We start from the raw sequence: 25,026 nt of genomic DNA on the forward strand, positions 1-25,026 counted from the left end.
TCTACCTAGACTTTAGTAAAGCATTTGATACGGTCTCTCATGATATTCTTATCAAAAAACTAGGCAAATACAATTTAGATGAGGCTAGTATAAGGTGGGTGCATAACTGGATGGATAACCGTACCCAGAGAGTAGTTCTTAATAGTTCTCAATCCTGCTGGAAAAGTATAAAAAGTGGGGTTCCGCAGGGGTCTGTGTTAGGACCGGTTCTGTTCAATGTCTTCATCAATGATTTAGATATTGGCATAGAAAGTACGCTTATTAAGTCTGCAGATGATACCAAGTTGGGAGGGGTTGCGACTACTTTGGAGGATAGGGTCATAATTCAAAATGCTCTGGATAAATTGGAGAAATGGTCTGAGGTAAACAGGATGAAGTTTAATAAGGACAAATGCAAAGTGCTCCAGTTGGGAAGGAACAATCAGTTTCACACATACAGAATGGGGAGAGACTGTCTAGGAATGACTACAGCAGAAAGGGATCTAGGGATTATAGTGGACCACAAGCTAAATATGAGTCAACAGTGTGATGCTGTTGCAAAAAAATCAAACATGATTCTGGGATGCATTAACAAGTGTGTTGTGAACAAGACATGAGAAGTCATTCTTCCGCTCTACTCTGCACTGGTTAGGCCTCAGCTGGAATATTGTGTCCAGTTCTGGGCACCGCACTTCAAAAAAGATGTGGAGAAACTAGAGAGGGTCCGGAAAAGAGCGACAGGAATGATTAAAGGTCTAGAGAATGTGACCTATGAAAAAAGGTTGAAAAAATTGGGCTTGTTTAGTTTGGAAAAGAGAAGATTGAGGGGAGATATGATAGCGGTTTTCAGGTACCTAAAAGGGAGTCATAAGGAGGAAGGATAAAACTTGTTCTTCTTGGCCTCTGAGGATAGAACAAGAGGCAATGGGCTTAAACTGCAGCAAAGGAGGTTTAGGTTGGACATTAGGAAAAAGTTCCTAACTGTCAGGGCGGTCAAACAGTGGAATAAATTGCCAAGGGAGGTTGTGGAATCTCCATTGCTGGAGATATTTAAGAACAGGTTAGATAGATGTCTATCAGGGATGGTTTAGATAGTACTTGGTCCTGCCATTGGGGCAGGGGGCTGGACTCAAAGGCCTCTTGAAGTCCCTTCCAGTCCTAGTGTTCTATGATTCTGTGATTCTATGAGCTTACGGGCACGTGGTTCGGAGTCTGGAAGAAGCTCTTCTGGACTCCAAAATACATATGCAGACATGCGGCCCACAGGGATCTTCCACAAGGAAACACTCCTTCCAGAAGCCCTCTCTTCCTCAAAATTTTGAGGAAGAAGGGGCTTCCAGAAGGAGGTTTCCTTCCAGGAGGTCCCCACAGGCCACATATCTGCATGTGTATTCTGGAGTCCAGAAGAGCTTCTTCCAGACTCCAAACCACACGCCCATAAGCTCATGAGGCGCAGGAAATTTATATCCACACCTTATTAGCATCTTCTGGACAACTCACTACCATGCTGCTTCGTGAAGAAGTGGCATATGTAGACACAGCCACTATCTTTGGCCCATGTAACGATTTCCCTAGAAGCCACCGTTATGTTCTTGTTCACTACAATAACCCCTGAAGAGCATCTTATCTGGTTTCCTCTCTGCCCTCCAATATCCCATCCAACTCTTCACATTTCTGAGGAAGCACTCTGAAATATCTGTGAACATTTCATCATGAGTTTTCTGTTTTCTCTCCCTCAGGTTTACCAGCTGCTATCTTTATCAAGATCCCATCCTTGATGTTCCAATTCACACAGGTGCTGCGTGTGGGAGAGTAGTAAAACCATTCATAAGCAGTTGTTGTGCATATTCTAGAAAATCTGTGATAGTGATATAGCCATATATAAAAGAGGCACAGAATGACTTTGGTTTTAAAAAAATAGCAAAGTTCAGGCTGGCAAGATGTCAGGTTATTCACCAGGATCACTGCCAGAACACCTGCAGAAGTACAAGGGAGTCACAACCAACACAGGTGGGAAATGACTGTGCGGACACACCCCAATCTCTTGATGAAAACTGACATGGAACTAGTGTTCCAGGAACCAGCTGCTGCCCTTAGCACTCAGAGCATGAATCTTGTCACTCTTCAATTTTGGCTTCTCCCCCCTTCACTTGCATGGTGAAAGTGCAAAATCCTATTTTTCTCTGCAATGACTTCCTGAAGCATTCATTGTTACAATTCGTTCTTTATATAAACCCACAAAAAACCTCAGCAGACTGTTGTACCAAGCTTGCAGTCTCCAGGCCTGCAAGGTTAATATCTACCTTCTGGAAAGTGAGATCAGTAACAAAATTGCCTTTCCTTTCACCACTGTCTCAATATACTTTCACATTTTGCACAAAAGCATGTTTGCATTGTGTGAATCTCCCTTGGAAGTGAATAGGTTAGAAGCCATGGCTGACATTTTGAGCTGGTGAGTGGGGTTTTGGCGTGTATGGGTGTTCACCACATAGGGCAGCTGAAGGAAGAGGAAAGAAGCATTAGGTATACAGGCAAATGCCTTCTCAAGAGAGAGGCTAAAAAGAGTCAGTAGTCAAGGCTTTCGTGTGAGCTATATGCCAATGCACCACTGTAGTAACCATCATTTTGGAAAGGTGTACAGTGGTGAGACAACTAATGGACAGTTGAGGACAAAAGGAGGAAGGGAGACTGAGACCTCCAACTCAAAGTCTGTTAAGGTCACATCTACCCACAATGGCTGTAGCCATGGAACACCTGGGATAGAAGCTAGCATGGCAATATAAGTTTTAATTTTTTAAGAATCAGTAATAAAACCGGACAGGCTGAGCTTCCATCCATGGTATCAAACTCCTTGGAACCTGTCTGGCTTGCTGCCTAGGAACTGGGGTTGGTTGTTTCAGAGCAGAAACTTGGCTGTCCTTGTACCTGGCCAGAGTCAGGCTATGTCTAAATTGCAGGCTTCTGTCAGTATCCCAAAGGTCTCCTGACAGAAGTTGGCCATGTGGCGAGCATTCTGCCAACATTCTTTCTTCCTTGTGGAGTGAAGAAGACAGGGATGTCTCAGCAGAGGGATTTTTTCCCTGACATTTGGCACCATGTGGCCAGGCCAAATGTCGTCAAAGCCTCTCCTGACAGAACTATCAGCAGGATGTTGCTGGAGGAGAGAGCACTGGACTAGAGAGTTTCAGTCTGTGGTCTGCAGCAACACTGCATACATGTGCACAACAGACCAGCCTAACTAGAACTGCAACAAAGTGAGTTCACTTTGCAAGAGCACTCTAGAATTTGTGACAAATACAGAGTCAGTGCATTACCAGTAAATCCCCAAACCAGGATTCTCTGGTCTGGCAACATCTGTGATCTAGCAGGACCATGAATGTTACTGGACCTTAGAACCCAAGGCTGGGGAGACTGTTAGGAGGGAACCTGGCAGAGCTTGTTTCCTGGGTTGATGACCATAGGACCACACCCAGAAACCTGACCAGGGCTGGAGCCAGCACCTGTAGGGCCAGGGATGCCTCTGGCAGCCCAGCCAGGTCTACTGCCAGCAGCCCGACAAGGCCGGGAACCACATCCAACGGCCCAGCCACATCAGAGTTCTGGGGCTGGCAGCTTTGACCAGCATCAGCCCAGGAGGGACCAGAGGCTGCGTCAGAGGTGAGGGGGGCACTGGGGTTAGTGGTGGCAGAGCCAGAGGCAGGGGCACCAGTGGGTCGTGGAGCCAGCAGCCAGGAGGGGCAGCAGGCTGCAGGGCCAGAAGCAGGGGATGTCTCTGCATCCATCAAATTCCCTTCTTTGGGACTCGTCAGATCCTGAGTGTGCTGGACACGGGAGATGCAACCTGTACAATGAATCGTCTCATGTGTACCTGCATGTTTTCCAACAAAATTAATTTGATTTAACACAGTTCAGGCTCCCCATGTTGCCAAGCCTTACTAGCTATTTAGGAATACTGAAGTGAGTTAATACTAAAGATAATTAAAGGAGGTCTGTAGTCTACTTCTTCAGTATTAAAAAAGGTTACACAACCAGCAACCAAACACACATTACAGAAGCTAGGAAGACCTGATGCACTGTGACTCCTAAATCTTGCCTTTTTCTTAAGGCATGTTTAAATTGCATAGCTAACACCACAAGGCTTCAAATTCTAACACTACCCAGAATTACTACGTATAAAAATAAGTCATAGAAATACTTTCCATGTTTTTAAACATTTATACATACAGGACCCTAATTTCACACAAAAAAAATTGACAGGCCGTTAACCATCTCTCCACAAAGCACCTATCTTTGCTAAACATCTTGCCTCATGAGCACGCAAGAACATCCAGGAGGCTAAAAAAGAGAAAAGCTTTCCATACTTCCAGCTTGAAAAGAACAAAGAAGCAAATCTCTGAACACAGATATACAGTCACCTGATGGTCTTTTCCTAGTACTCAGACATCAAATTTATGTAATATGTATGAATAGGAAAACTATTCCAGACCTGACATGCATACATGTGAAAGGCTGACTCTGTTCAATTACTTATATTTTCAAACTACAGGACAAATCCCAAAGCCCTCACTTAAAATGGAAACTGTTATCTAAGAAATTTAGCACATGACCTTTAATGACATAATTTGCTGATAATTGTCTTATTTGGGCTGTTGAAAATAAAATCTTCATGGCTTCTAGAATACAAAAACAAATTCACACTTACCCTCTCCAGTGTAATTTCTTCAAATTCATATTCGATTTCTGTTCCATTGACCTAAAAGCATGTAACAGAAAATCTATTAGCAATGCATTCAAGGTAATTAGGCAATAAACTATATCTTTACTCTTCAATATATACACTTAAGTCTCATTACTTTGCTGAAATGCTGAAATGCATTTTTCCACACTAAAAGGCCTAGTCTTGCAAGCCTTTCACACTCAGATACTTGATATGCCATCTGTTTAACATCTCTGGGAAACTCCTATTGATTTGACTGGTGCAGGACCAACACCAGAAAGACCAAAATCAATGGCAGTTCTGTACACTGATTACCTGAAAGACAGGTTACTGAGATGCGCATGTACATCATTTGAGTGTACACATTAAGAGTCCACTTCAGTGGTAGTCCACTTCCTGCTGCTCCCACTGACCACAAATGGCGATCCTCAGCCAATGAGAGCTGTGATCACCTGACACCCATGGAGGCACAGGGAAATACAGAGGTGGGGAGCTGCCAGGATGCCACACTCCAGAAGGCCCTGGGTGACATGCCTGTTCTCTCCTACAGACAACCTCCCAACCTCGTGAGCATCCTCACTAACAGCCACAGTCTATACCCCAGGAATACCAGTCCTGGAACCTTTCCCTGCAACAAAGCCCGCTGCCAGCTTTGTCCACATATCTTCTCTGGAAATACCATCACTGGACCTAACCTGGTTACTCACAGAATCACGGGCACTTTCTCATGCTCCTCTACTAACATCATATATGCCATCATGTGCCAACAATGCCCAGATGCTTTGTATATTGGACAGACTTCTAACTCCCTTAGACAAAGGGTCAATGGGCACAAAACAGACATCCAAACACTCCAGATCCACAAACCAGTTAGTCAACATTTTAATGGAATGGGGCATTCTGTCAATGACCTAAAGGTATGTGTGTTACTGAAAAGGAATTATCGCACCGTTTTGGAAAGAGAAACATCTGAGCTGGCTTTTATATTCAAATTCGGCACATTAACACATGGTTTAAATCGTGATGGGAATTTTCTGAGTCACTATAGGGGATTGTCTGCATACTTGGCTCAATCTAATTCTTGACCTTCCCCCCCACCCCTCCACTCTCTGATTTGCTCACCTTGATTATCTTTTTCTGATTTGTCCTCCTTGCTTACTGTTTTTGGTTCTCTGTGCCTTAAATATTGAGTCTGTTCTGGTCTGGCTATGGTCTGAAGAAGTTGGTCTGTCCCACGAAAGCTCACCTAATAAACCATTTTGCTAGTCTTTAAAGTGCTACTTGACTGCTTTTTGGTTTGATAGTGTATAGACTAGCATGACTTCCTCTTTGTTACTATTAAACTAAAACATGCATTTTCTCCACAGCCTTATGGAAGCCCACATAACTTCTCTTCCTTATCTGTTAAATGGAAATAATGTCCTGTGGTTGTGCAGAATAATACAAGTTAGGTAAGTGTTTTAAGTATAAAGTATAAAAAATTATAATAAATAATCTCTTCAAAGAACAATGTTTTCTAATTCTAGGTCTATTACACGGAAATCAAGAAAGTGATTGATAACTACAGTTGACTGGGGATTTTCTTCCTCAACTTTTTGGAGGAATTAAGGATAGGAGTCAGAAAATTCCAGTTTGTTGAAGCCAAAACTGCTTGCAGGGAGGGGACAGTTTGGAGAATCCTCCCAATTCAAAACATGTCGATCTGTCTTAAAAAAGTTGCAATGTTCTGTTCAGATAGTTTATAAATTGATAGTTTTGATTTTCTGTCTGAAGCAACATTTTATTTTTGAACTTTACTTAATTTATATAAATGAAAAGTTAAAAAAAATTAAGAGGTCATAATCAAAACAAACATCTCTAAATTAATTATATTAAATAATGTGATTGATTAAAACCAAAGTTGTGGAGGGAGATTATCACGTCACAAAAAATTGAAATTTTGACTTCTCATAAAAATATTAAAAGCTCAAAATATTTTATTGGATGGGAAAACTGTATCCTACTGCAGCTTTACTATTTGCTTCCTGTAGTTAGTGTTTTTATTTGGTCAGGATGGAATGAGAAGATAGAGAATTCAAGTACCCTGTAGCATTTTCCAGTGCAATGGCTCTCAAACATTCTAGACTACTGTATCGCTTTCAGCACTCTGAATTGTCTTACACACCCCGATCTTATACCTCACTTAAAACTACTTGCTTACAAAATCAAATAAAAATACAAAAGTCTCACAGCACACTTAATAAGCAAGCAATTTTTCAGTTTTACCATATAGTTATATAATAAATCAGCTGGAATATAAATATTTTACTTATATTTCAGTATATAATATATTGGTGAGCATAAGCCAGCCATTGTCTGTATGAAATTTTAGTTTTTACTGACTTCTCTAGTGCTTTTTCCTGTAGCCTGTTATAAAACTCGCCAAATATCTAGATGAGCTGGTGCACCCCCTGGAAGACCTTCATGTGCCTGTTTGAGAGCCACTGTTCTCATGCATTTAGGTACTTTTAATGTGAACTTTGCTATCAGATTTACAAGACTACTAAACAAAATCTTATGCTTTACTCTAAAATATTTCACTTGGTTTAATTTATTTTCAGTAACATAACACATATTGGCCTCAGGATTAGGCAATAATCTGAGGTATTGGAAAGCTTTTACTTTTTAAATTATGAATGCAATAATATAGATGTTCAACCCCAGAAACTCCCCCCATCCCCCAAAATAAATGACATCAATCAAAAAACAAAAACATTAGATTAAAAAACTGAAAACCACCAGTAGAAGCTAATATACCATGAAAGAATCAACTGCTTCAGACATATAGGGTGTTGTGTTTACTTATACATCTAATACTTGCTATTACAGGATTTAATCTACTAATCACATTACAATATGTGGAAGTATTAACAGACGCATTCTTATGAGAAGTTTTCCACCTAAAGGTGTTGCTCCACTCTTGCACAGGCAGCATACTGACACAGAAGAGTTAATAGCTATTCTTAGGTTTTGTTCTTTTTGACTAACAGTAGTAAAATCAAAGCTGTCTGAATGTCTACATTTTGATGAATATTTCTTTTATGTTAGATTATTTAGGCATGCAGGGAAATCTGGTCTATGTCTTCAATGTATCAGTCTCGCTCCGTAAGGCTTTTCTTTGCTTCACTGCTTACAGTTGCTTGTCCTTTGCATTAAAATCTTATTAATGCAGCAAAATGGAGTGGAGGGAGTGGGGCAGAAGGTTTTTAAAAATAAACTATCCTTTGTATAAAAATGAATGAAAAATACCCACACTCTTAATACTTGCCAGAATTTTCACACAAGTAGGATCCTTATGACAGCTTAAGGGGACTGAATTGTATCAGCCACAATGTAAACAGAACAATAAAATGTCCTCAGTTCAGATCTCCTTAAAGCACGAGTCTCATAGCTAACCTGAATTTCTGTAACAGTGAAGGTCAAGTATACGGCTAATCATTGTCTAAACTATTTTTTATTTTACACAAAATAAGTCAGTCACAGCTGCCTGAAGAGGCTGACAGAGTCTTGTATAGTACCATCTGTCTGTATCCTTTTCTTGTCTCCAGTCTTGTACTTGGATTATCAGCACTTTAGAGCAGGGACTATTTATGCCGTCTTTGAATAGCACCTCACCCAAGTGGGGTCCTTGTTCATAACTAGGGCTGCGAGTGCTACAGGAATGCAAGTAATACAGAAGGCTGAGATTTTGTTATGGATGTAGTAAGTAAAATTCAAGGACAGGTCATGGGCAATAAAGAAAAGATTCATGGAATCCCATGATCTGTCTTGACTTTTACTGAAAATAGCCATGATAAAATGGGAAAGGGCTGGGCTGCTGCTCAAGGGCTCTCACCACCTGTGGGGACTCAAGGGCCTGGGATTCCCCTGTAGCATTGGGGAGCTCAGGTGCTCTCCCTGCCCCACAACACTGTCCACAAAGCTGCAGTGATCCCCTGTCCTGCAACAGCATCTGGAATCCCCCTGCAACAGCAGTGGAGAGCTCCAGAGTATCTCATCCTTTCCATGCTGGCTCAGATTTTGGGGTCTCACTGCAGGGGGGTTTCATTTGCAGGAGGTTATTATGAATGTCTTTTCCAGTCTGAATACACGAGTTTTCACAATCTGAATTCAGATTTAAGGCTCAGATTTCAATAGAAACACAGAGCAAAATATACTACCGAGTTCTACCTGATTTCAGGTGGATGTAAATAATTCAAAACTATAAGGTGGCTTCTCCCCCCGGAAATTGTTCTGGCTCAGTTAAACTGGACAGAGTTTTGGATTTATAACAAAATCTGACATGATATATGTTCTTCTAATTTAATTTCTTAACATTTAGCTTTAGTAAATGGAAGCAGTGTGATGGAATACACAAAACTGAGTGATAAGGGCATTTGTGAATCTGGAAATGCAAGGATTTCATTAGGCTTTAGACAGGACTTGATGTGAGATGAGTATTGATTTGCACATGTGGGAACTGATTGGGTCCTTGTAAGTGTGAAGACCACCATGGTCTACATTCAGAAGGATTAAAAGCTTCCACTGATCCTGGGCAAGGTGTGTGTATGTGATTCAAGGGGAAGGGCCTCAGGCAAAATGGGTGGGATCAACCCTGCTTGTACCATGGCACTGGTCTCCCTTCAAAGCTGTGTGGAGTGGCACTCTGGTGGCAAGTTAAAGGGCCTGGTGCTGTGGCCACCACCACTGCTGCAGTGGCAATGTCATTGAGCCCTGGGCACCTTTGAATTGCTTGGCCATGGGTCAGCTTTCCCCTTTGCATTCTCCCCACTCACTGGGAGACCTGTCTGTACTACATAAGTTTGGTTGGAAACCAATTGCTTTCTTCTTATCTATGGTGTGTATATTATTGTTAAACAGTTACTAAGAGATATGTTACACCACCATTATTGTGAAATTAACATTTAGAGGGCCATCAAACTATGTCAAAAAACCATCATGTTGCAGTATAATCTTTTTTTGCCTAAAGCCTTAGACTTTAGAAAGCAAACATTTGAACACACTATGACCTTCAAAGACCAGACATCCATAAACATATCTGCAACTTCAGTTTTGCTGCCACAAAGAAACAGATTGAGCAGACAAATCAACTTGTCCCCAGGTTTGAACATGAATTGTTTAAGACTCCAAAAATGAAAACTTAATGGACAAATTCTCTCAGTGTTTCTGAAGAGAGCAAAACTAGATAAGTCCTGGCATATCAAAGGAAAATAAGAACTAGTATATCCTAGCAGCACAGATAAGTGACTCTTGGGCAGATGATTTTCAAAATGCACACACCATCATGGAAGTAATTCCAGTCAAATGCAAACACAAGACTATTTGGGCTAATATAGTATGTTCAGGAAGTGGATGGATTATTCATTTATCAGGAATTACCCGTGTTTTAGTAGATTATTCTAAAATTTCTAATTCAATGGAAATCACTTTCAATCCACTCTTCCAAGGACCTAAGATTCAAAGGACTCAAAAATGTTTTGTGCAAAAAAAATTCATGGTAGTAAAGTAGCACATCTATTGCACTTCTATAATGGCAAAAGTCTCCTAGTTTTGTGCTTTATTGTATTAAACAAGGGATGCTTATTATCACCCAGCCATGTTCTGCTTATTTTTTTAAATTAATTAACTAAAATACCCTACCACTGGGACGGTAAAAAATAAGGATGTTCTCATATACTGTGGATAAAAACACATATGAAAAAAGTGATTTCAAAAACATGCTCTTGGAATTCTGTAAAGCGATATTGATATATTGAGACTGCTATACTTATGATTTGCCTCTGTCTTTCTATCAATATTGACATAAATCAAAGTTTCCTGTTATGTTTAGTCTTATTTTCCAGAGGACATTTTTTTGGTTAGAGCATGAGCAAGTCTGAAGACTTTTGTTAGAATTTAACCTTCAGTTTTTAGATAGTTGAAAAAACACTGTCAGATTGACTATCATGCATGAGGAGTACTTTTATTGGCTTTTTTTGGCCATTAGTTATTACCAATCAGAAGACTAGTCCTCAACAACACTTAGATCCCAGCTTTAATCTGTGGTGTAATTCTGTTTCTTTTGCCTGCATGGTCTTAGTAGTTGTCTTTGAACCTTATCCTTTATTCCAGGCTAGTCAGGGGACCTCATGAGTGGCCCTCCTTCATCTCAGTGGGTGGCAAGACAGTCGTAAATCAAGATGGTCTCCTGGTTCCCAGGATAATGTTGTTTTGTTAACTGTGCTTGCATACTTAGAAGTTGCAGGGTGTGCCGATTAAACCACAGCAGTGCTTTGACTGAATGCAGAGGAACCGCACAGCTTTTACAGTCAATGTGGTGTGCAATCAGCATTCACCTTATTTCATGTGCCTTTACTTTACGTGTGTCACTTCAGTAATACTGATGTGAAAAAAATGACCTGAACAGAAACAAGTGGAATCTGACAAACCTGAGCATGAACAACAGTAAACAAAATGTCTTGCAGGCTGCACATAGAACCCTGATTGGCTGCCATGTGGCCTTATAATCTATAACAGTGGTGTGCTGTGAGAACTGTCCAAGTGTGCCAGGAAATTCTGTCACTTTACCCTAACGGTGGCTCTTTGCACTGACACCCCGGTTTGTGGGGGATGGGAAATTGATGACCCTGCACCAGCTGGGGCTCAAGCAGCAAGGCTACCTGAGTCCCAGCTGAAGCAGCATTCATCAATCCCCCCCTACACCTCCTGCATGAGGGACAATGCGGACCCACACAGGATCCTGTTCACACGGGCAGGCAGCTGAAATGCTTCTTCCTGGCTCAAAGGAGCTGGAGAGGAGCCCGCCTCCACTCCCTGCTGTGACAAGGGAGAGAAAGGGAGGGTGGGAGCCTGTTGAAGCTGGGACCCAGTTTAAATGCCATGCCCTGGCTCCAACAGGCTGGAAGTAAAGGGAGCCTGCTTTCAGTGGTTACTCTAGCATGGTGTTGAGCAGATTTTGAAAACGTGTATGTGCTCATTGTCTAAGACAGTGTATTCTGTGGTAGATTTGAAACATTTAAGCACCTGATCCTTGTTTAGCTTGTTATATGTACTACTATACTGCAAACCTCTCTAGTAAGACTGTAACCATAGTAAAGGCAAGATTTCTGAGCAATCAATTCAGCTGAAAAAAGTGGGTGTGCTGTGGAAGTTTGTCTCATTGAAGTGCGCTCTGTTACTGAAAAGGTTGGGAACCACTGCTCTATAGGACTGCCAGATTCATACTAGGGAAGTGATCATTGGGCATGTTTGCTCTTTAAGAAGTGTTCATTTTGCCTGCATAATCTTTCTGAAATTCACAGTTCTAACTTGCAGCATCAGAGACATTTTTACACAACTTTAGCAATGAAAATTAAAATGTCCTTCTTGATTTCTGAAAAGGGGTCAAAATATTCCTTCAGTTACCCTTTTTCTTTGGCTGCAGTTCTTCATTATTCTTCAGAACTACTTTATGGTTAGTAAGAAATTTGTAAATCTCTTTTCATCACTTTTTTGTGAAGTGTCTTTGTCTCTATCCACAAACATATTGAAAATAGTCTACTAAATCTTTGATAATTTTATTGAGGAAAAAAACAATTTTTAAATAGAAATTTGCTTCTTCCAAGTACTATAGAGATCTTGCCAGAATGTTGTCAGATCAATCCTTATTTTCAAAGACAGACTAAGTACATTTTTATGCAAGATTCCAGGCATTTCTTTTTAATCTCGGCATGTAACATTCCAGATCCTCCCCCTCCCCATATTGCCTTTAGGAAACAAAGAGGCAATTTGTTAATCGTCTTGACTGGAAGACTTAATTACATATGTTAAGAATTTTCTTGCCTGTAAAACCACAAGACAAGCTGTTCTGTAAAGACACAGGAATGGAGTGGAATTAAAAGAAAAGAAAAAAGAAAAGAAAAGAAATACCCACTACCTATGACACCAAGTGTAGAGCTCTCACAAGCTTCCTCCACGAAAACGCATCTGCCTGGTAATGACAATCATGAACTCCACAGCCTCCTCCAAGCTAAATAAAAATGATACTTGAGTATTCCACTGAGCAGCCAAAAGGCTACAGTGCATACAGAACAAGTCAGTTTACACATATCAGTTATGGAAGAGTTCACTGTTGATCTCATTGTAAAGGTAGGAGGTTTCACCGAAGTTCCAACTGTTAGTCAACAATCTAATGATTTGCTGCTGCCCATGTGTGACCTCCTCCATGTGTCAAATGAAAGTTAAGCCTTTTTCAGCTGACCATTCTTTCTTCTTCATTTGTCTTTCCTCATTATCTTGCAACCCTATGCCACCCACCTCTTCACTCTGGAAACCTCATCCATTCACAAAGTCAAAACAAAAAGCAGTCAAGTAGCACTTTAAAGACTAGCAAAATAGTTTATAAGTGATTGGTACAACCACTATGCAGTTAATTCTCACATTCGTCTCTTTCCCCAACCACCCTCTTCTTAACCATTCTCACATTTCTGAATGTCTCTTACATCTCCTGGATGCTCTGCTGCAATCTCAAACTTATTTTTAACATACCTAAATGTATTTCTCTTCCTAGCCCTCATGTAGCTCCTTTTCTTTGCACCCTCCACAACTCAGTTTCACAATTTCTGTACTTTGACTTTTCATTCCTTTTCACATCATGCCTTGACTTATGTCTTCTTGCCTCATCCTCCTCAATCACTGCCAAATCCTCCTTTTTCTTATTATCCTTCAGTCAAATCACTAGCTCTGATTACAGGATTCTTCACCCTTCTGAGCCGCCAGCTTCTCACTTCTTCCTCTATCCAATACTTCCAACAACATTTTATCTCATAACTCTACTGAAGTCATTGTAACTACATCTCCTCCCCACCTTGCATCCCTTCTCTAACTTAATTTCACCCAAATCTTAACCCAATCTGTGAATATCTGTATTCTCATTGCATCTTGGTCTTTCTATTGCCCACCCTCCTCACAATCACCTTTCTTTGGACTATTTCCATTCTCAGTTTTAAGCTGTCTCTGACTGAATAAGTCTCTTACTTGATGTATGAAGACTTCCCTTTAATTCAGGTTACTCCAATACTCTGCACTTCATCAGTTATTACCTTGATTTTTGTCTTGTCTTCAGCGTCTATATTGTATAGATTGTAAGACACTATAGATGATGTGTGTGCCTCATGTACAGTACAACTGAATATTGTATAAAATGACGAAGAAGAATTTAACTTGCAGCCTTATGGTGACTGCATCCTTAAGAGTTTTCTCTGCAACCCAAAAGTATGTAGTCACATTTTGTCCAGCTGAAGGAAACTATGTGGGTACTCACATCATAGTCTATTACACAGGCTTATGCCACTGAAATATCACTTAATGCATTTTGTTTGGATTTTCTGAAATCCCCAATATCCCTCTACCTTTAAGCTCCTCTGTGGGACATCTTTAACTTACTTGATAATAGTCAGGGTTGAGTATTAAAATGCACAATGATCACTACATTTTTCTTCCAAATGGAACAGAAACAGATTTGTTTCCACAATCACCTCATTCAGTACGCAAGCAGCAGGGACCTTTTCCCAAAGTATGTTCAGCAGAACTGGGTACTAGTTTTCTTTCAATGACTTTTGGCCTTGGAAATGTATTCAGAACTTTCATAGTAAAAATGAAGTATCAAGTAAATGACTTCAGTGTCACCAAGTTCCTCTTGTGTGCTATTCATTGGGCTTACCAGACAGCATCATAACAGTCTTCACTTAGTTTCCTACACTCTGTTCTGTACTTCTGATATTACTGATGTCTTCAATGTTAGATTAAGCATAAAGTTCAGTATATCAGCATCCATCACGAACCTTAGAGAACTATTCATCAGTTTTTTAGGTTATTCACACATACATTTCTGGAAGTACTTCAGCATTTTAAGATCACAATCTATGTACAAAATACTAAACAGGAGTTGCTACTGTTTCAACTACCTTGCTTCATCTACAAAGAGTGCAAAGTAGGTAGTATTCTTGGGCTTATTTGGCTATTCTCTCCTCTCCCCCGCATTTCGAACTCCCTTCTATCATATGTATCTGATTTGTCAGTTTTTATTTCTATTTTTGATGATGTCTAGCTGCATCTACACTACGAGATAAAACTGAATTTAAAGGAGTTAGCGCAACATTAAAATGTCACTGTCTTCACTGTAAATGTCATTAGCTTGATTTAGTCTGCCCTAATATTGATAACAAAATGTTGATATTAATGGAGGGGTATAGCGTCAATCTCAAGTTTACAATGTTGAATAAAGGCTAGTGTGGAAACATCACATCCTTTATTCAAATTTATTAGCCTCCACAAGTGTCCCATATGTATCCCACAAGGCTATGTGCTGCACCTGGCTCCCAGCTCCCTGCTACTACTGGGAGGCAGAAAACTGACCAGGGATGCTGCATTGTCAGTTTTCCAGGTCCCATGGCTTGGGAGAGCTCAGAAATTGACCAGGGCTGCTGCACTGCCAGTTTTCCAGGTTCCACAGCTTGGGGGTGCCAGAAAATTGACCAGGGCAGTTGCGCTGTCCTTTCCCAGGTCTTACAGCTTGGGGAAGTCAGGAAATTGACCAGGGCTGTTGCACTGTCAGTTTCCCAGGTACCCCAAGCTGCAGGCACCCAAAAAACTGACAGCACTGCTGCACCTGATTCCCAGCTCAGAATGCAGGGCTTAGGGAATTGGGGGATAGGTTCCCACAATGCACTGCTGCAACAGTCAATGTTTGGTGATTTCAGGGTGGAAGCAATATGTCAAATTTGTTGGGAGCCTGTGGGATGGGGGGATACTCAAAACTAAATTTAAAAAATGGCATTATAAAATTGATTTTTAATAATTTTGAATTTCTCTTGTAGTATAAATGTAGCCTTTGTATTATAAAATCATCATGCCAATTCACTTTCAGTAACATTTCAAGTACAGCACTATCTCAATATCTGAAGTGGGTCTGCCTCACAAAAGCTCATCACCTAATAAATTATTTTGTTAGTCTTATAAAGTGCTACGTGACTGCTTTTTTGTTTTGTTAGGATATAGACTGAAACAACTACCTCTCTGTTACTACATAAAGAATAATAAGCCCCAATTCTAGAAAACCATGACCAATGCAAAGTTGTTCCCTTGAGTGCTTTTTGTGGTCTTCAAGTGCTTTGCCAAATCTTATTTTAGAAATAACTCAACTGATGGCACTGATTTTGCTTTCCTTGGGTAGTTAGTCCACAATATAAAGATGTTACTGTTGCTAAAATACTCCTAATCCCCATCCCAAACCTTCTTTTGTTTAATTTACCTCCCCTTACCCATCATTATAACATGTCTGCGTTATCATATCCAAAGTCTTGAGCAACTCACAATATCCTTACCTCAATTTCATCTAATGGGAACAACAACACTTATTGGCCACATTCACATAGATGCAGTGCAAATTAACTACTGTGAAGCATGTTGAAGATTTAACATTTTTACATGTGCCCAATATTATCATTGCAACGGAACTGGTTTGACCAATACACTGTTTAAACCTCTCATCATTCACAATAGTCTTTAATGAAAGCAAAAGCCTTGGGAGGCTAGCAAGCAGACTAAAGAATATTGGACAAAAAATTAAGTTTCGAGCATTCAGTAATGGCTAAATCGAAAAAAAGAAACCACTATTGATTTGACAAATAATCACTTCAAAATAAGAACATGGCAACTAGAAAGTCACAGAACTTATAAACCTGGAATGCATGGAGGCAATTTACATTCTGGTATTGGGTTTATGAACAAACTGTCATTTGTGCACAGAAACTTCTGCTAAACTTGCCAGCACAGAGTTACTATAAACAACCCAATCAAAATTCAGCATACACAGAGATCAAATTTTGGCATCTCCCTATGTGAATATACAAAAGGCAAACATTGTCTGTAATCTAGCTCCATTCCAGAGAGAAAAGTGAGTCATTTTAATAGGACTATAGAGATGACACTAACACATTTGAGCCACGTCTACACGTGCCGCCTACTTCGAAGAAGCAGCGCCAACTTCGAAATAGCACCCGTCACGGCTACACATCTTGGGCGCTATTTCGAAGTTAACGTTGACGTTAGGCGGCGAGACGTCGAAGTCGCTAACCCCATGAGGGGATGGGAATAGCGCCCTACTTCGACGTTCAACGTTGAAGTAGGGAACGTGTAGTCGTTGCGCGTCCCGCAACATCGAAATAGTGGGGACCTCCATGGCGGCCATCAGCTGAGGGGTTGAGAGATGTCCTCTCCAGCCCCTGAGCTCGATGGTGGCCGCGTGGAGCGGCCCCTTAAAGCTTCCCGCCCCCTGCCTTCCTGTGCAGGAAGCTGAGAGAGCGTTCAGGCAGCCGCATTGCCAAGCGGCTAGCCTGCAGGCTCCTCCGCAGCCACAGACACCCACACCCAACGCAATGGCCGCCTGCCAGCCCCCTAAGCACCCCCAGGGGACCCCCCCCAAGGGGAGCCAGGGCTCCCAGCCCAGCAGCCAGGCAGGGAAGCAGCAGCGGGGCCCCTCCTGGACGGAGGCCGAGCTTCGGGACCTGCTGGGGCTCTGGAGCGAGGAGGAGGTGCTCCAGGTAATGGGGAGCAAGAGGCGGAACGTGGATGCGTTCGCTCGGCTGGCCGAGGGCCTGGCCACCCGGGGTCACCCTGCCCGCACTCCGGACCATATCCGGAGAAAAGTGAAGGAGCTGCGGCAGGGTTACGCCCGGGCCCAGGATGCGGCCGGTCGATCTGGGGCCGCCCACGTCACTTGCCCCTTTTACAGGGAGCTCAGGGACATCCTGGGCCCCTGGCACACCTCCTCCCCTCTGGCCACGCTTGATACCTCGGCCGAGGAGCCCCAGCAGGCCCCGGAGGCGGAGTCCGCCCCGGAGGCAAGCCTCGCACCCCGAGGGCCCCCCCAGGAGCCCACCCCCGGGGCACCGGAGGAGGAGGAGGAGGAGGAGGGGGAGTCCTCCTCCAGCGACACCGGCCTGAGGATCGTCCTGCCATCCAGGAGCTCCAGCCGGGCGTCCGCCCCCAGGGTGTCCCCCGACCGTGGGAGTGGAACATCAGGTATGTACCCCCCCAGTGCACACCCCTGGGGTTGAGGGGCGGGGGTAATAGATATGACCAGGGCCCTCCACATGCCCAGATGACCATGGCCCCAAGGACAGTAGTGGCATGTCCCTCAGAAGAGTGCATCAGCCCCTACCCCACCAGCAGGACAGTGCCATGCCCCATCCCTGGGGATGGGGGGAGTGGAACCTCTAGGGTCCCCCGGGGGGAGATTGGGACACCCAGCAGCAGCAGCAGCATGTGATGGAGTTGGGGGAGTGCAAATGCGAGACTCAGGCTACATATGAGAAACAAGCAGAATAGCTCCCAGTGGCTAAGGATGACCCTGGGGCTACAACTGGCAGGTTACACCTCTGCCCTGAACAAAGAGGAGGGAGGAGCCGAGCTGGGTTTGAATCAGGTGTGGCAGTTAGAGGCTAGGGGAAGGGAGAGATAGAAGGCAGCCAGCCTGAGGAGGGGGAAAGCTACACCCCAGAGGGGCACCCCTCGGGGTCTTCTCCCCAGGACGGGTTGGAAGGACTGTCTCTGACTGCTGTACTGTCGCTTCTGTGAGAAACTGGGCATCCGTTGCCTAATAAACCTCCTGTTGTACCAGCTGAGTGAGAGTCACTCCTGCCAGCGGATGGGGTGCAGTGCAGGGGGACCCCTGAACCCCATCACAGCAGCATCTCCCAGGGACGGGGATGGGGAACCTGCAGCAGAGGGGTGGGGGGACAAGGGCCACTGCTAGGGGCCCACACTAACGGCTGTCTCCACTCTTCTTCCCCCCCTCCTGTGTTCCGCAGCTGCACCATCGGAAGGACCGGAGAGCGCCAGCGAGGTGTCAGTGGTCCCGGACAGCCCACCGGGGCCATCACTCCAGGCCATCCCCTCGGCGGAGGACCGACCAGCCCCACGGTGGGGAAGATCGCGGACCCATCACCACCACCTGACGGCGACGGACCCCCAGCTGCTGGCCCTCCACCATCAGCAGCTGGAGGTCGCCGAGCAGCGGCTGCAGGTAGAGGAGTGCCGCCTCCAGCTGCAGGAGCGGGAGCTGGCCTGGCGCCAGGAGGCATGGGGGGCCTTCATGTGGACATTCGATCGTATCACCGACTACCTGGCCCCCCATGCCGCGCTGGCCACCGCTGTGCCCGCCCTGCCTGCTCCACCCACTGCTCCAGCTGCTGTGCCGTCCGCCGTCGCACCACCACCTGCAACCGAGGGCCCTTCCGCTGAGGGTGACCTGGGGCCAGCTGACACCCGCCGGCCGTATCTACTGGTCCGCCCGGCCCCCAGCCAGCCCCGGCCAGGGCTGAGGCCGAGGTGGAGATCCCGGCCGCCCACTCCCAGCACTGGACATTAGGGGGTGTGGGGCCCAGGACGTGGCCTCCCCCTCCCCCTTTGTATATATTCCCCCCAGTGTTATGTTCTTTTGTAAATAGTTTGTATATTTGACCCCTGTTACTATGCTGATCCTTGCCCCCCATGTACATAGTTCTCCCCTTCCTTGTCTTCCCCTTTCATCTTATCCCTATTTATAATACATATATATATGTTACATTTTGCCTGTAAATAGTTAGTCTTGTTGATAATAATAATAAGAGTTCTACAGATATTTGAGCTGACGAACAACTGTCTGCTTTTATTTACAAGAAAGGTGGGGGGGGGTGCTCTTGGGTGCTCTGTGGTGTGGGCGTAGGGACAGGGAGTGTTGTGGAGGATGGGGGGGTGCAGTGGGGGGCCTGACAGCGTTCACCCCGCGGCCTCATCGAACTGGGCCCGCAGGGCGTCCCGGACCCGGGTCCCTTCGGGGTCCACCTGGCGACTGGGGGCAGCGGGTGGCTGCACATCATTCCTGCCGGCCTCCACAGCCCAGCCCTGAAAGAAGGCCTCCCCCTTGCTCTCCACCAGTTTATGAAGGGCGCTGCACGTGCCCACAATCTGGGGGATGTTGGGGGGGCCTGCATCAAGGTGGGTGAGGAGACACCTCCAGCGCCCTTTGAGGCGGCCAAATGTGTGCTCCACCACCTGGCGCGTGGTTCAGGCGCTGGTTGAAGCGCTCCTGGCTGGCTGACAGATGGCCCGTGTACGGGTGCATGATCCAGGGCCGGAGGGGGTATGCCGCATCTGCGATGATGCAGAGGGGCATGGTGGTGTCCCCCACAGGGATCTCCCGCTGGGGGATGTAGGTCCCTGACTCCAGCCGGCAGCACAGGCCCGAGTTCCGGAATACCCGGGCGTCATGGGTGCTGCCAGGCCAGCCCACGTATATGTCCAGGAAATGGCCCCGGCTGTCCACCAAGGCCTGGAGGACCACTGAGTGGTAGCCCTTCCTGTTTAAGTAGCGTCCTCCACTGTGTTCTGGATGGCGATGTGAGTCCCATCCAGAGCCCCGAAGCAATTGGGGAAGCCCAGGGTGGCAAAGCCTGCGATGGCGGCATCCGGGTCCCCAAGCCTCACGAGCCTGTGGAGGAGCACGGCATTGATGGCGTGGACGACCTGCAGGGGAAGCAGATGGGAGAGCACCAATGAGGGGTTTGCAGGGTGTGTGTGGCCCTCCCCTCCCAGGGCCCCCCTCCCCTCCCCTGCCAGGGCTCCGCTCCCCCCGCCCCTGCCAGGGCTGCCTCCCCCAGCTCCCCGTGGGTCCTCTTACCTCCATGAGGACAGCCCCGACGGTGGCCTTGCCAACGCCAAACTGCTGGCCCACGGATCAGTAGCTGTCTGGAGTGGCCAGCTTCCAGACAGCGATGCCAACCCCTTTCTCGACGCTGAGGGCACGCTGCATGGCAGTGTCCTGGTGCCTCTGTGCAGGGGTGAGCCACTGGCATAGCTCCAGAAATGTCTGCCGGCTCATGCGAAAGTTCTGGAGCCAGCGGTCGTCGTCCCACTCTCCAAGCACCAGCTTCTCCCACCAGTCGGTGCTCGTGGTGTAGCTCCACAGCCGGTGGCGTGTGCAGCGAGGTGGGAGGGGTGCTGCAGGGTTGGGGGTTGCATCCTCCTCCCCTGCGGGCAGCTCCTCCTCTGTGGCAAGGAGGTGCTCAGTTGCCTCCTGCATGGCATGGAGCAGGGCGAGCACTGCTCCTGCAGGGGTGGCTGGGTGGACCTCTGGCTGCTGCTGCTGCTGCTGCTGGGGGTCCATGCCTGCGTCGCTCAAGGTGTGCATGCCTGTGGCTCTGCAGACCGCGTGCTGTGCAGGCTGTGTGTGTCTGGGAGGGGCCCTTTAAGGGAGTGGCTAGCTGTTGCCCCGGAAGCGCTGGTCCGCCCTATGACCCTGTCTGCAGCTGTTCCTGGCACCCTTATCTCGATGCATGCTACTTTGGCATGTAGACGTTCCCTCGCAGCGCCTATTTCGATGTGGTGCTGCCCAACGTCGACGTTGCCAGCCCTGGAGGACGTGGGGATGTTATTCATCGAAATAGGCTATTTCGATGTAGCGTTCACGTGTAGACGTAGCCTTGGACACAGAGCAATGATGAGGGTTTATAGAAATAATGAACAGAAGGAGAAATTATTTTCCTCTCTAAGTTAAAAACAGCTACGTCTTTGAAGAAGTTTGTTGCTGTTGTTGTCGTTTGTATTATTGTTTAATCATATTATGATGGTGTCATGAGGCCAGGGCACACAACGCACTGTACACACAGAGAACAAGAAGATGCTCCCTACCTAAAATAAAGTAAGTTTAATTGGAAAGATGAAACACGATATGACAGACTGACTGAGGGAGGGGATGTGTACAGGACTATCCTCAGCAAGTAGAGCAGTGGCTGCTGCATATGAGCTACTTAACCACTTTATTATACTATTCTGATTGTACGTCAGAAACATGGTTTGCAACTACTTATTCATAAATACCTTTAAAAAGGTAATGCAAACTTGTGCAAGAAGCTAATTTTATGAATAAGTGTAGTTGCATATATTAGCTGCGTCTACACGTGCACGCTACTTTGAAGTAGCGGCACCAACTTCGAAATAGCGCCCGTCGCGTCTACACGCATCGGGCGCTATGTCGAAGTTAACTTCGACGTTAGGCGGCGAGACGTCGAAGTCGCTAACCTCATGAGGAGATAGGAATAGCGCCCTACTTCGACGTTCAACGTCAAAGTAGGGACCGTGTAGACGATCCGCGTCCCGCAACGTCGAAATTGCTGGGTCCTCCATGGCGGCCATCAGCTGGGGGGTTGAGAGATGCTCTCTCTCCAGCCCCTGCGGGGCTCTACGGTCACCGTGGGCAGCAGCCCTTAGCCCAGGGCTTCTGGCTGCTTCCGCGGCAGCTGGGGATCTATGCTGCAGGCACAGGGTCTGCAACCAGTTGTCAGCTCTGTGTATCTTGTGTTGTTTAGTGCAACTGTGTCTGGGAGGGGCCCTTTAAGGGAGCGGCTGGCTGTTGAGTCCGCCCTGTGACCCTGTCTGCAGCTGTGCCTGGCATCCCTATTTCGATGTGTGCTACTTTGACGTGTAGACGTTCCCTTGCTGCGCCTATTTCGATGTTGGGCTGAGCAACGTCGAAGTTGAACATCGACGTTGCCGGCCCTGGAGGACGTGTAGACGTTATTCATTGAAATAGACTATTTCGATGTTGGCTGCACGTGTAGACGTAGCCATTGTGTGTTGTAGTGAATCTTAACTAAAAAGATGACCCTGAAAAGCTTCAACTTATTTGTTCTGTCCACTATTTCCAAATCCAAGGTGCTCCATTGTGCAAATAAATCTAAGGATTTTTTTTTTAATTGCTAGGCCTGAAAATTCAAATAGGATCCAAGAAGCCACCTCTTTCCTTCTTAAGCCTCGTCAACTGTAAAACAGGTCCTGAAGGGCAACAGCATACCCTTAATGGTACCTATGAAGTTCCCATTTGTTTCACTGGGCTTGCACAAATGTAACCGATTTTGCATTTGATAAAGTCAGTGGGAGTGTTTGACTTCAGTGGAATTCAGGACCAGAAGGGGAACAACATATGGAAACACCAGAATTAACAAAGCCAAGCCACATTCCAAACTTTGCTGTAAACTAGCATCAGCATAGCAACATTTTGTGTCAATCTAGGATGGGAATACCAAACACACTGGAGTTTGGAAGCTTATCCAAAACATATGAACCTGTCCCCAATCTTTTCTCACGCACATTTCTCCTGTACCCTTACCAGGGCTTGTAACAGGACACCATGGAGGGCTGGATGAATTTTTCTCCTAACCAGAGTCTTTAAAGCCGTCAAGTAAGGCAAGGCCACTGTTCCTGCCCCCGCAAAATGTTGCATGGCTCTTTTGTATATGTGTGGGCAACATACTGGATCGGCAGTAGCACAGAGCAATTCTCTCATGTCCACTCCATTTTGTCTCAGAAAATGGATGCAATTTAAAAAACCAAGTTAAATTCAAGGCCTTCTGTTAGGGACCCTTCTTAGCCAATCAGGAAAACAAAACCAATACCACTGGTGTTAAGTACTGACAAAATGCTTGCTCTGACCTGAATAAGGCACTGCCCCAGGTCTAAAGAGCTTACATTTATTGTACCTCACTAGTTACAACCAACCCTGCTCAGAACTCTGTCCCAAATATTTGAGTCTTCCCTGAAGGAAAATATTCTTCACACTAACTTGCTGAGAAATTTCAGTTTTTCATAACACTTCATGTATTCAAAGCCAGACAAGTGTTGAGTAATTATGTTGCCCAGTTCTACTTGTATTTCTGTCTTCACAAAATGAAGGCAAAGTAAGAAGTGTTATAACCATATCACAAAAAACTTGAAAGCTCAGCTTGAAAATTACATATAAATATTATTCCACTGCAATGGTCTTGATATTCTGAAAATGGTATTTTATGTTTAGGTTACTTTGAATCATCATTGTATCTCTATAACAATACTTCAATAAATAAAAAGATCTGAATGACTTCTGAATCCAGTCAAAACAGCTTTTGGTACATGCTGCAGCTGAAAACCAGAAGCCACTTAAATGCATTACGCTACCGCAAGGAACACTGTGTTACAATACACACACACATGCGCACACGCACACACCCACACCCACACCCACAGAACAAACTTCTAATGTTGAAAAAGAGAAATAACACATTTAGGAAACATTAGCATAGTAGTATGGAATAGGTTTTTATAACTCTGCATAGGGTTCAGGTATCTTTGGGAATTTCTCCAGAGGGCATTTAATATTAAATCTCAGCCTTTCCATATCTAACCTGTAAAATAAAAGGTAGCAAAGATATGGACAACCTTCTGCTTCTGTCTGGAAGAATACCAATTTGAATAACCATTCCAAGTCATTTTATACTATTGTGAGCTATTTTAATAATTGAGGTGTATCACAGAATCATAGAATTGTAGGGCTAGAAGGGATCTCAGGAGGTCATCTAGTCCAATCCTCTGCTTCAAGAAGGATCAATCCCAACTGAGTCATCTCATCAAGGACCTCGTCAAGCCAGGACTTGAAAACTTCTGGGAATGGAGAATCCATCACCTCTCCAGACAAGGAATTCCCATGTTTCACCACTCTCCTGGTGCAGTAGTTTTTCCTAATATCCAACCTACTCCTCTCCTTCTGTAACTTCAGACCATCGCTCCTTGTTCCACTGACACCACTGAGAACAGTTTCCCACCATTCTCTTTAGTGCTCCCCTTCATGAAGTTGAAGGCTGCTATTAAATCACCCCTCAGTCTTCTCTTCTGTAAACTAAACAACCCCAAAACTCTCAGCCTCTCCTCATAGGTCATGTGCTCCAGCCCCTTAATCATTTTTGTTGTCTTCTGCTGAACCTGCTCCATCACATCCACATCCTTTTTATACTGGGGAGCCCCTAAACTGAACGCAATATTCCAGATGTGGCCTCACCAGTGCCAAATAGAGGGGAACAACTACTTCTCAATATCTGCTTGAAATGCTCCTCCTAATGCACTCTAATATGCCATTAGCCTTCTTGATTACAAGGGCACACTGTTTACTCATATCCAGCCTCTCATCCACCATAACCCCTAGGTCCCTTTCCGCTGTACTGCTGCTTATAGCTAGTTGGTCCCCAGCCTATAACAATCCTTAGGATTCTTCCATCCCAAGTGCAGGAATCTACACCTCTTGTTGAACTGCATCAGATTTCTTTTGGCCCAATCCTCCAATTTATCCAGGTCACTGTGGATCCTATCTTTACCCTCCAAAGTATCTACCTCTCCCCCTAGCTTTGTGTCATCCCCAAACTTGCTGAGGATGCAATCCAGTCCCTCACCCAGGTCATTAATAA

At 45.0% G+C, this 25,026-nt stretch overlaps 1 protein-coding gene across 8 annotated transcripts in view; it reads right to left on the minus strand.

The window, feature by feature from the left end:
* Window positions 1–25,026, minus strand: part of DLG2 (discs large MAGUK scaffold protein 2) — a 1,656,639-nt gene that overhangs the window by 576,607 nt on the left and 1,055,006 nt on the right. For all 8 annotated transcript variants that reach the window (XM_074983573.1, XM_074983537.1, XM_074983550.1 and 5 more), the window contains one exon: window positions 4,682–4,732. In XM_074983573.1, coding sequence (XP_074839674.1) covers window positions 4,682–4,732 — 51 coding nt within the window. The remainder of the gene's footprint in view (window positions 1–4,681; window positions 4,733–25,026) is intronic.

Source organism: Carettochelys insculpta, chromosome 1 (genome assembly GCF_033958435.1).
Source record: "Carettochelys insculpta isolate YL-2023 chromosome 1, ASM3395843v1, whole genome shotgun sequence".
Lineage (NCBI taxonomy): Eukaryota > Metazoa > Chordata > Testudines > Carettochelyidae > Carettochelys > Carettochelys insculpta.